Source organism: Pristiophorus japonicus, chromosome 17 (assembly GCF_044704955.1).
Source record: "Pristiophorus japonicus isolate sPriJap1 chromosome 17, sPriJap1.hap1, whole genome shotgun sequence".
Lineage (NCBI taxonomy): Eukaryota > Metazoa > Chordata > Chondrichthyes > Pristiophoridae > Pristiophorus > Pristiophorus japonicus.
The window spans coordinates 30837420-30850460 of record NC_091993.1 but is presented as its reverse complement, the minus strand read 5'-3'; the positions used below and the strand labels follow the sequence as shown (position 1 = coordinate 30850460).

At 45.9% G+C, this 13041-nt stretch overlaps 1 protein-coding gene across 4 annotated transcripts in view; it reads left to right on the top strand.

Moving 5' to 3' along the window:
- The first annotated feature begins 6755 nt into the window (after window positions 1-6755).
- The window catches only part of morf4l1 (mortality factor 4 like 1), a 61493-nt gene continuing 55207 nt past the window's right edge, over window positions 6756-13041 (top strand). For 3 of the 4 annotated variants that reach the window (XM_070858559.1, XM_070858557.1, XM_070858556.1), the window contains exons 1-2: window positions 6756-6959; window positions 11549-11621. In XM_070858559.1, the coding sequence (XP_070714660.1) occupies window positions 11555-11621 (67 nt within the window). In that variant the 5' untranslated portion in view covers window positions 6756-6959; window positions 11549-11554. The remainder of the gene's footprint in view (window positions 6960-11548; window positions 11622-13041) is intronic. The other variant, XM_070858558.1, reaches the window with a different exon arrangement.

Here is a 13041-nt window from a genome sequence, read left to right as displayed (position 1 = left end):
CCTTTAAGTATTTATCCAATTTCCTTTGAAAGTTACACTTGAATCTGCTTCCACTGCCCTCTCAGCCATTGCACTTCAATTATCTTGCGATCTTATCAAGATGAGAGATGTTAGTTCTGGGGAATGGAACATGCACCAGTTTAAGCTTCAAGCATCATCCTAGATTAAGATAGAGCCAATTAGTTGCAGTTTAAAGGGTTGATATTATGAATTCACGCTGCTGGCAGACAGGGTGTCTGCTGATGCTATAGATTCATAAAAAATAGCCCTGAAAGCTCGCTGAAGCAGACTAACCATCCTATAATTTCCTATCTTGTCCTGGTTGTGTGGTACACATCAGAACAGATCAGGCTTGGATGTGGTGGCCCACAAGTTTGAATAAGTAACGAGCATTATCACCAGTAAAGTGTTACTATGACATTTTTCCGTACTCTCCCTACATGGTAGTTTACTACCAATAGCAAAATCATCCATTTAGTGCAATGTAAACATTATGCAAATTCATCATCATCATCATCATTGGCAGTCCCTCAGAATCGAGGAAGACTAGCTTCCACTCTTAAAATAAGTCCTTAGATGGCTGAACAGTCCAATACGAGAACCACAGTCCCTGTCACAGGTGGGACAGATAGTCGTTGAGGGAAAGGGTGGGTGGGACAGGTTTGCCGCACACTCTTTCCACTGTCTGTGCTTGATTTCTGCATGCTCTCAGCGATGAGACTCGAGGTGCTCAGTGCCCTCCCGGATGCACTTCCTCTGTTGTGTATGGAAAAAGAGTCAGACTGAACACTGTGAACTCAAAGTAAAGTGTGACCTTAGTCTTTTATTGCAGGTCTCCAGAGCCCCTCTCCAACCTGTGAAGCCTCATTAAATACCTGTGCTCCCAAGGGATTATGGGATCCCTTGGGATTCCAGGGGATGAGTCCTCTGGTGGCTGTACAGAGTAAATACAAGTCCACATATATAACATCCTCCACTTAGGGTGGTCTTTGGCCAGGGACTCCCAGGTGTCAGTGGGGATGTTGCACTTTATCAGGGAGGCTTTGAGGGTGTCCTTGTAGCGTTTCAGCTGCCCACGTTTGGCTCGTTTGCCGTGAAGGAGTTCCGAGTAGAGCATTTGCTTTGGGAGTCTCATGTCTGGTATGCGAACAATGTGGCCTGCCCAGAGGAGCTGATCAAGTGTGGTCAGTGCTTCAATGCTGGGGATGTTGGCCTGATCAAGGAAGCTAATGTTGGTGCGTCTGTCCTCCCAGGGGATTTGTAGGATCTTGCGGAGACATCGTTGGTGGTATTTCTCCAGCGACTTGAGGTGTCTACTGTACATGATCCATGTCTCTGAACCATACAGGAGGGCAGATATTACTACAGCCCTGTAGACCATGAGCTTGGTGGCAGTTTTGAGGGCCTGGTCTTCAAACACTCTTTTCCTCAGGCGGCCGAAGGCTGCACTGGTGCATTGGAGATGGTGTTGAATCTCCTCATCAATGTCTGCTCTTGTTGATAAGAGGCTCCTGAGGTATGGAAAATTGTCCACATTGTCCAGGACCACTCCGTGGATCTTGATGACTGCGGCAGTGCTGTGTGACGAGGACAGGCTGGTGGAGGACCTTTGTCTTATGGATGTTTAGCGTAAGGCCCATGCTTTCGTACGCCTCAATAAATACGTTGATTATGTCCTGGAGTTCAGCCTCTGTATGTGTGCAGACGCAGGCGTTGTCTGCGTACTGTAGCTTGACGACAGAGGTTGGGGTGGTCTTGGACCTGGCCTGGAGACGGCGAAAGTTGAACAGGTTCCTGCTGGTTCTGTAGTTTAGTTCCACTCCAGCGGGGAGCTTGTTGACTGTGAGGTGGAGCATGGCAGCAAGGAAGAGGGTTGGGGCAATGACGCAGCCCTGTTTGACCTTGGTTCGGATGTGGATTGTGTCTGTAATGGATCAGATGGTAAGGATTACGGCCTGCATGTCAGTATGGAGCAGGCAGAGGACAGTGACGAAATTTTGGGGGCATCCGAAACGGAGGAGGACGCTTCACAGATCCTCGCGGCTGACAGTGTCAAAGGCCTTTGTAAGGTCGAAGAAGGCCATGTATAAGGGCTGGTGCTGTTCCTTGCATTTTTCCTGCAGCTGTCGCGCTGCAAAAATCATGTCCATTGTGCCCCGTAGGAGACAAAATCCGCACTGTGACTCCGGGAGGAGCTGCTCAGCCACAGGGAGAAGACGTTTGAGGAGGACTCTAGCGATGACTTTCCCAGCACCTTGGGAAAGTGCAAATTAAAAGTGCAAAGTAAAAAAATGCAAATTAAATAGCTTCTGGGTGGCAGCTGTAGCTCAGTATCTTCACGGACTCCCACGCTGCCTGCATTTTCTGCGGCCCGGAGGAGTCTGTGTTCCATGTTTTTATACCGTGAGTGAGGTTGTAGCCCCTCTTCCATTATTTGAGGGGGCTGCTCCTTGATTTCTGGCTGCACTTCAGTCCCACGCTCCTGATCTTTGGCACCCGGTGTAGTGGGGGAGTGGGTAGGTCGGAAGGCCTCCTCATGGGACTGCTCCTAGGCATGGCCAAGGTGGCCATTAACAGGTCCAGGCAGCGGGTGGTCGAGCGGGTCATTCATCCCGACTGCCTCGTCCGCGGTTACATTTGCGCCAGGGTGTCCCCGGAGATGGAGCACGCGGTGTCCACCAGTACGCTTGCGGCCTTCCGCGAGAGGTGGGCGCCGGAGGGACTGGAGTGCATCATCACCTCCCGGGAACAGAATTTTAATTTGATTTGTTAGGTTTTCTTAAACAGTTTTGATTAGTTTGCAGGTTCTAGTTGTCATGCCCCTTTAACAAAGGGGCGCTTGGTTTAATTGTATTATTTAAAAAAAATTTGTAGCTCAGTATCATTCTCACCTCAGAGTCTCAAGGTTGTGGGTTCAAGCCACACTCCAGAACTAGCATGGTTCCGACAAGTTAGAAAGAGGCTAAGGTAGTCCACATTTTTAAAAAAAGGTGACAAGATAGACCCGTATAACTATAGGCCCATCAGTTTAACATCAGTAATAGGTAAGATGCTTGAAGGAATCATAAGGAATGCAATATATGAATACTTGGATAGGGAGGAACATATTAGGGACCAACATGGTTTCATAAAAAGAGGTCATGTCTTAAAAATCTAATTGTATTATTTGAAGAAGTTACAAAGTTGGTGGATGAGGGAAGCCCAGTAGACATTGTCTACTTAGATTTCCAAAAAACTTTTAATAAGGTTACACACAAAAGGCTTCTCTATAAGATCAGAGCCTCTGGTATTAGTTGAAATATATTGAGTTGGATTCAGAACTGTCTTGCAATAAGTAGTTATAGATGGCTTTGTATCTGTTTGGAGAACAGCACCAGTGGTATCCGCAGGGATCAGTGTTGGGACTATTTTTATTAATGATCTGGATTTAGGGCCTGGCGGCACAATTTGCAAATTTGCAGATGATACCAAGATCTGTGCGAGTGCTAGAACTGTAGAAGATGCTCGTCTGCTTCAGGCAGATCTTAATGTGTTGGGAGACTGGGCTCAAGACTGGACAATGAAGTATAACTTAGATAAGTGCAGTGTTATGCACGTGGGCAGGGCAAATGCTCAACATTCATACACACTCCAGGGAAAGGCATTACAGATGGTGGAGATAGAAAGAGATTCTAGTGCATACATTCTTAAAGGTACACAAGCAATGCCGTGCAGCGATAGCTCGAGCAAATAAGGTATTGGGGTGTATCCATAGGACAATTGAGTATAAGACGAGGCGTACTGTTTTGGCCTTGTACAAGACCTTAGTCAGGCGACACTTGGAATACTGTGTCCAGTTTTGGTCTCCTCACATGCTGGGTGATATTGAGGCTCTGGAAAGGGTGCAGAAGAGGGCCACTAGACTAATTCCAAGTCTAAAGCATCTCAGGTATCAAATTAGGCTAAAGGAGTTGGGACTCTACACCTGAGAGCAGCATAGACTTAGGGGGGATCTGATTGAGGTTTATAAGATAATGAAGGGAATAAATTGTGTTCCAGCTGACAGTTTATTTCAATTAAAAGGTTAGGCAGGACCAGGGGGCACAAATTTAAGTTGTATGGGGCTACATCTAGGTTAGACGTCAGGAGGTGGTTCTTTTCCCAGAGAGCAGTAGACCTCTGGAACAAGTTGCCGTTTCATGTGATGGATGCAGACTCACTGAATTCCTTCAAGCAAAAGCTGGATTTGTTTCTGGCGGAGATCATCTCTTACAGAAGGGTAGGTACTGCAGGGAATTCAAGGCCTGAGTGATCTCCTGGGCTAGTTTTGATCGCCTAGGTGGGTCGGAGAGGAATTTCCCAGATTTCTTTTTTCCCCAAATTGGACTGGGTTTTTTCATCTTTTTTTTGCCTCTCCCAGGAGATCACAGGGTTTCGGGTGGGATGGAGTGTATATGTTATGATACACAAGGTATTGCAATAGTGTGGGACAGGCTCGATGGACCAAATGGTCTTTAGCTATCTATCATTGTTTGTATGCTGGTACTTGAGCATGTACATCTAGGCAGACACTTCAGTGCAGACCTGAGGGAGTGCAGCGTATTCAGAGATACCACCTATCAGGTGCGATATTAAACTGAGTCCATTCAAGTGGATGTAGAGTGTCCCATATTTGAATAAGAGCTTCATGGACTAACTGCGCTTTTCCGGTCTATCATTTTTGTATGTTCATATATAAATGGCCATTCTTCATGTGTGACCTAGGAACTGCCTGCAGGCTGTTTTACTGTGTGAGGCTTCACAGCCAACTTTGATGGTCTCCTCACTAGATGTGCACACACCTACACTTTCCCAGTAGGAGGTCACTACATACCATGCAGGAGCTGAAAACCCTGGCTGATGTTCCTTTTCCTCAATGCCACTGTCACTCTTAAACTCACTTATGGAAAAGCTCCTTAAAGCAGAGAAGGTTAAGAGGAGATTTAGGGGAGTCAGCTGTGGTTCAGTTGGCAGCTCCTGCCTCTGAGTCATAAGGTTGTGGGTTGAAGACCTATCTCATGATATTCGAGCACAAAAACACCTAGGTTGACACTCCAGTGCAGTGCTGAGGGAGTGCTGCCCGGTCAGAGGTGCCGTCTTTTGGATGAGACGTTAAACTGAGGCCCCGTTTGCTCTCTCAGGTGGACGGAAACGATCCCATGGCACTTTTTTGCAGAAGAGCAGGGGAGTTATCCCTGGTGTCCTGGGGCCAATATTTATCCCTCAAAAAACAGATTATCTGGTCATTATCACATTGCTGTTTGTAGGAGCTTGCTGTGCGCTAATTGGCTGCCGCGTTTCCCATATTACAACAGTGACTACACTCTGAAAAATACTTCATTGGCTGGAAAGCACTTTGGGACGTCCGGTGGTTGTGAAAGGCACTATATAAATGCTAAAGACAGACTTGCATTTCCATAGCACCTTTCACAACCACCAGACATCTCAAAGCACTTTACAGCCAATGAAGTACTTTTGGAATGTAGTCGCTGTTGTCATCATCATCATCATCAACAGACACTGTTATAATGTTGGAAATATGTCAGCCTACTTGCGCACAGCAAGCTCCCACAAACAGCAATGTGATAATGACCCGTTAATCTGTTTTTTGTCATGTTGATTGAGAAATAAATATTGGCCGATAACACTGGGGATAATTTCCCTGCTCTTCTTCGAAATAGCGCCCGTGGGATCTTTTACGTCCACCTGAGAGCGCAGACGGGGCTTTGGTTTAACGTCTCATCCGATAAAAGTCTGACGAAGGATCATCGACCCGAAACGTTAACTCTGCTTCCTCTCCACATGCTGCCTGACCCGCTGAGCATTTCCAGCAATTTTCTGCTTTTAAAAATTTTTTGTTGTTGTTGTTGTTGATCGATGGGACCTGTATATATTCACTAAATATATTCAAAAGGGAGTTAGATGAAGTCCTTACTACTCGGGGGATCAAGGGGTATGGCGAGAAAGCAGGAAGGGGGTACTGAAGTTTCATGTTCAGCCATGAACTCATTGAATGGCGGTGCAGGCTAGAAGGGCTGAATGGCCTACTCCTGCACCTATTTTCTATGTTTCTATGTATTCACTGGAGTTTAGAAGAATGCGAGGGGATCTCGTAGAAACATATAAAATTCTGACGGGACTGGACAGGTTAGATGCAGGAAGAATGTTCCCGATGTTGGGGAAGTCCAGAACCAGGGGTCACAATCTAAGGATAAGGGGTAAGCCATTTAGGACTGAGATGAGGAGAAACTTCTTCACTCAGAGAGTTGTTAACCTGTGGAATTCTCCACCGCAGAGAGTTGTTGAGGCCAGTTCATTGGATATATTCAAGAGGGAGTTAGATGTGGCCCTTATGGCTAAAGGGATCAAAGGTATGGAGAGAAAGCAGGAAAGGGGTACTGAGGTGAATGATCAGCCATGATCTTATTGAATGGTGGTGCAGGCTCGAAGGGCCGAATGGCCTACTCCTGCACCTATTTTCTATGTTTCTATGAAACGTTAACTCTGTTTCTCTCTCTCTCTCCACACATGCTGCCTGACCCGCTGAGCATTTTCAGCAATTTTATGCTTTAAAAAAAATTGTTATTGTTGTTGTATCATTCTCTGATTGTCGGGAGAGAACGACAACTCCCGCCGTGCACCAGGGGGAGAAGGAGGGGGCTCAAGCGCATGCGCGGAGACAACGCGTTGACGTCACCCCCGTGCGTGCTGACGTTGCTCCGAAAGAGGGCGGGGACGGGGGGCGACCCTTCACCACCGGGCGTCGTCGTCGTGTTGCTCGGCGGCGGTGCGTAACCTGGTGGCTGGGGGGAAAGCCGAGAACCGGGCCGCGATTATGGTTCGGGGCGAGAGGCGGTGGACAGGCAGTCGGATTTAGCCACCGGAGAAACGGTCTGACTTGATGGCTCCGAAACCGGACCCTAGACCCAAATTTCAGGAAGGTGAGGCCCGCCGGCGCTCGGCGCGGGGAGAGAGACTGAGACCGAGACAGAGAGAGAGAGAGAGCGAGAAAGAAAATGGCGCCGGGCCTGCCCCCGTATAGTGCGCATGTGCGCAGTGGCAGTGCAGCCTTGCTGGGGCTCCAGGGGCTAGTGCAACCTGTAGCAGGGTGCACACCTCCTGTGTCAGCTCATTGCAGTCTTTCCCCTCTAACAATTAGGAAAGCAAATGGTATGCATTGCAGTCTGGGGACTGGAATGCATAATCAACCACCCCCTCTTGGCAACCAGATTTAAATTTGATTTAAGATTTTAGTTCCAGTTTAAATTGTTAATTTGTGGGTTCTAGTGTCCTTGCCAAAAAAAGGGGGGGCCATTTGATTTACCTTTCTACAAAAATAGTTGCATTGCAGTTTTGTCCCCCTTCCCCTCTACCAATTAAGAAAGCAAATGGTATGCATTGTAGTTTAGGGACTAGAGTACATCATCACCACCCCCCCCCCCCCCCAGGCAACCACATTTTAATTTGATTTAAGATTTTAGTTCCAGTTTAAATTGTTAATTTGTGGGTTCTACTACCCTTGCCAAAAAAAGAGGCCATTTAATTTACGTTTCTACAAAAATAGTTGCATTGCAGTCTTCCCTGCCCCCCCACCCCCCACCACCAATTAAGAAAACCTATTATTACAAGAGGATTTGAGCATGAGAGTGAAGACATCTTGCTGCAGTTACACAGGGCCCCTGGGGTGAGACCACACCTGGAGTATTGTGTACAGTTTTAGTCTCCTTACCTTATACTTGCCAAAGAGGGAGTGCAACAAAGGCTGATTCCCGGGAGATTAGGGTGGGGAGGATCGTCCTACGAGGAGCGATTGAGTAGACTAAGCCTATATTTTCTAGAGTTTAGAAGAATCTCATTGAGACATGCACAATTCTTACAGGACTTGACAGGGTGGATGCAAGGAGGATGTTTCTCCCTGGCTGGGGAGTCCAGAACCAGGGGTCACAGTCTTGGCCATATAGGGCTGAGATGAGGAGAAATTTCTTCACTGAGGTTGGTGAATGTTTGGAATTTTTTACTTCAAACGGCTGTGGAGGCTCAGTCATTGAGTATATTCAAGATTTTTGAATATTGAGGGAATCAAGGGATATGGGGACAGTGCAGGAAAGTGGGGTTGAGGTCGAAGATCAGCCATGATCTTATTGAATGGTGGAGCAGACTTGAGGGGCCAAGTGGCCTACTCCTAATTTCTATGATCTTATTAGTATTACTAGCATACATTTTTTTTAAACTCATCGGGGAATATTTGTGTGTTGAGATTTATTTATTGGCTGGGGATGTCCTCTCTCGGAGCAGAGATCAACAACAGCTTATATTTATATAGCGCCTTTAGTGTAGTAAAATGTCCCAAGGCGCTTCACAGGAGTGTTCTAAGACAAAAAAATTGACTCTGGGCCAACCTAAGGAGAAATTAAGGCAGGTTGCTCACAGAGGTAGGTTTTAAGGATTGTCTTAAAGGCAGAAAGAGAGGTGGTGAGTTTGAGGGAGGGAATTGCAGATGCACTGCCTGAAAGGGTGGTGGTGGAGGCAGCCTCAGTGGAGCCTTGCAGCACACCACCTACCTTAGCACATTGCAGTCTTTCCCTGCTATTAGTATTGCTAGCATACATTAAAAAAATTCATGGGTAATATTTCCTGCATCAGCAGACAAAGGCAGGCTGGAGAAATGGGCGCACCCATGGCAGATGAAAGTGCTAAGTGGTACATTTTGGTAGGAAGAATGAGGAGAGACGATATAAACTACAGGGTACAATCCTAAAGGGGGTGCATGAACAGAGAAACCTGGGGGTATATGTGCACAAATCGTTGAAGGTGGCAGGGCAGGTTGAGAAAGTGGTTAAAATAGCTTGCGGGATCCTGGACTTCATAAATAGAGGCATAGAGTACAAAAACAAGGACATTATGAACTTTTATAAAGTACTGGTTTGGCCTCAACTGGAGTATTGTTAAATTCTGGGCACCACACTTTGGGAAGGATGTGAAAGGCTGAGAGAGGGTGCAGAAAAGATTTAGAGATGAGGGACTTCAGTTATGTGGATAGGCTGGGGTTGTTCTCCTTGGAGCAGCGAAGGTTGAGAGGAGACTTGCTGGAGGTGTTCTCAAAAAAAAATGATGAATGGGTCCAGACAGATAGATAGGGAGAAACTGTTCCCGTTGGCAGAAGGGTCGAGAACCAGAGGACACTGATTTAATTTTGATTGACAAAAAGAACCAAAGGCAACACGAACAAAAACATTTTAATGCAGTGAGTGGTTAGGATCTGGAATGCACTGCCTGAAAGTTTGCTGGAGGCAGACTCTGGAGACTTTCATAAACCCAGCAACTACAGGCCAGTGAGTTCAACCTCGGGAGTGGGGAAACTTTTAGAAACAATAATCCGGGACAAAATTAACAGTCACTTGGACAAATGTGGATTAATTAAGGAAAGACAGCACGGATTTGTTAAAGGCAAATCCTGTTTAACTAATTTGATTGAGTTTTTTGGTGAGGTAACAGAGGGTTGATGAGGGTAATGCGGTTGATGTGGTGTACATGGACTTACAAAAGGCATTGATAAAGTGCCACATAATAGGCTTGCCAGCAAAGTTGAAGCCCATGGAATAAAAGTGACAGTGACAGCATGGATGCGGAATTGGCAAAGTGACAGGAAACAAGAGAGTAGTGGTGAACGGGTGTATTTTGGCCTGGAGGAAGGCATACAGTGGTGCTCCCCTGGGATCAGTATGAGGACCACTGCTTTTCTTGATGTATAAATCAATGACTTGGACTTGGGTGTACAGGGCACAATTTCAAAATTTGCTGATGACACAAAACTTGGAAGTATAGTGAACAGTGAGGAGGATAGTGATAGAATTCAGGAAGACATGGACAGACTGGTGAAATGGGCAGACACTTGGCAGATAAAATTTAAGGCAGAAAAGTACGAAGTGATACATTTTGGTAGAAAGAATGAGGAGCGGCAATATAAACTAAAGGGTGCAATCCTAAAGGGGGTGCATGAACAGAGATACTTGGGGGTATATCGGCACAAATTGTTGAAGGTTGGCAGGACAGGTTGAGAAAGCAGTTAAAAAGGCTTACGGGATCCTGGGCTTCATATAGAAGTATCGAGTACAAAAGCAATGAAGTTATTATGAACCTGTATAAAACACTGCTTTGGCCTCAACTAGAATATTGTGTCCAATTCTGGGCACCGCACTTTAGGAAGGATATGAAGGCCTTAGTGAGGGTGCAGAAAAGATTTACGAGAATGGTTCCAGGGATGAGGGACTTCAGTTATGTGGATAGACTGGAGAAGCTGGGGTTATTTTCCTTGGAACAGAGAAGGTTGAGAGGAGATTTGATCGAGGTGTTCAAAAATCATGAGTGGGTGTAGACAGAGAGAAACTGTTCCCATTGGTGGAAGGGTCAAGAAACAGAGGACACAGACTTAAGGCGATTGGCAAAGGCGACATGAGAAAAAACTTTTTTACGCAGCGAGTGCTTAGGATCTGGAATGCGCTGCCTGAGAGGGTGGTGGAGGCAGACTTAATCTTGGCTTTCAAAAGGGAATTGGATAAGTACCTGAAGGAAAAAAGATTTTCAGGGCTACGGGGAAAGGGCGGGGGAGTGGGACTGTCTGAGGGGCTCTTGCAGAGAGCCGGCACGGGCTCAACGGGCCAAATGGCCTCCTCCCGTGCTGTAACCGTTCTATGATTTGGTCCCTGGCAAGGAATGCCATGCAGCAAAGCAAAAATACATTCCTGCTTAAAATGGAGAAAATTGTTCTAAATATTTTCTGCTAAATTCAGGTTTGTGTTTTTTTTTTTACGATTGCAAACCGTTTTTGATTTGAAATGAGAGCCAGTTAACTTTTGCAACTAGTTGCACTGCGTGCAGATTATTCCGCATTTGAATTCAGATTCAATATCTGGAACGTGCTTTGCATTACCGTGTGCATTCCAGATCTGCAATACACACGCAAATGACTTAAAGTGGCCGTGCTCATTCCCCAGACGTGTATTCAGGAAGTAAAGAAGTCAGCCCCGGTTAAACGTGTTTCGTGTAGCATTATCTACTCCAGTGATCGCAGTTTGTCTGTTGCAGTAAATGAGAATTGTAGATTTTGCCTGGTTTCAGACGTGAACACTTCACCCCTGGGTTCCTGCTGGTCGGAAAGCCTAATATTTAGTGGAACTGTCCTACCTCAATCCCCACGTAATGCTTATTTACTGAAGGTGTAAGTAAATGTGATGTACATGGGAGGACATTAATTACATTTTTTGATGTATTGCATGAGTGCCAAATGGGAGGTGGTGTTCAGGCAACATCTAGGTCAGGATTGTGTTGCTGCTTTTTACTGGCTGTGTGTCTGTATTGGAACTTGAATAATTAACCCAAATGTAGAATAAAAAAAGAAAATCATGGAAATACACAGCAAGTCCATTAGCAGCTGCAAAGATAGCTTAATATTTCGGGTGTAGACCCTTTGGCAGAACTGTTCTGACAAAGAGTCTACATCTGAAACAGCCTGTATTTTCTTTTTTTTCAGGTGCTGATGGACTTGCTGTCTTTTAATAAAACAGACTATGCTGGCATCCCTCAGCATCTGTGGAGAGAGGAAGGTAGGGTTAACATTTCAGGTCGATGACCTTTTGTCAGAACCGAAAGATGTGAAAGACAATACTTTGATTTTATATTTTAATGTGCCACAGGTTTGAGAAGTAAAGTTGGTTGGACCTTGGGTTGTTTCTGTGCAGTACAGGCTGAGGAACAGGCAGATGCAAAACTGAAGTATTACAGCACCCTCACTGATGGGGGAGTTACACGGTGTGACAAGTTTACATAGGAAGTTAGCACTATAAATGCGTGCCCAGGAATTTTTAATGAGGGAAAATTGACGTGAAATTAAAACTGTGACGAGGAAATTATGTTTTGAAACAGAAGAAACTTGGGCTGATAGAATGACTTTCACGCTCTCCGGGCAACCAAAGCACTGTGCAGTAGTCACTGTTGGAATTTAGGGAAACGTGGTAGCCAATTTGCACATGGCAAAATCTCACAAACTGCAGTCAGCTGAATGACCAGGTAACCTGCCTTTAGTGATATTGGTTGAAGACACTGGGAGAACTCTTTAAAACAGTGCAGCGGGATCTTTTACCTCCTCCTGAGAGAGCAGACGGGCCTCGGTTTAACTTCTCATCTGAAAGACGGCACCTCCGACAGTGCAGCACTCCCTCAGCACTGCATAGAAAATAGGTGCAGGAGTCGGCCATTCAGCCCTTCGAGCCTGCACCACCATTCAATAAGATCATGGCTGATCATTCCCTCAGTACCCCTTTCCTGCTTTCCCTCCATACCCCTTGATCCGCTTAGCCGTAAGGGCCATATCTAACTCCCTTTTGAATATATCCAATGAACTGGCATCAACAACTCTGCAGCAGGGAATTCCACAGGTTAACAACTCTCCTGAGTGAAGAAGCTTCTCCTCATCTCAGTTCTAAATGGCCTACCCCTTATCCTAAGACTGTGTCCCCTGGTTCTGGACTTCCCCAACATCAGGAACATTCTACCCGCATCTAACCTGTCCCTTCCCGTCCGAATCTTATATGTTTCTATGAGATCCCCTCTCATCCTTCTAAACTCCAGTGTATAAAGGCCCAGTTGATCCAGTCTCTCCTCATATGTCAGTCCTGCCATCCCAGGAATCAGTCTGGTGAACCTTCGCTATACTCCCTCAATAGCAAGAACGTTCTTCCTCAGATTAGGAGACCAAAACTGAACACTATATTCCAGGTGAGGCCTCACCAAGGCCCTGTACAACTGCAGTAAGACCTCCCTGCTCCTATACTCAAATCCCCTAACTATGAAGGCCAACATACCATTTGCTGCCTTCACTGCCTGCTGTACCTGTATGCCAACTTTCAAAGACTGATGAACCATGACACCCAGGTCTCATTGCACCTCCCCTTTTCCTAATCTGCCACCATTCAGATAATATTCTGTCTTTGCATTTTTGCCTCCAAAGTGAATAACCTCACATTT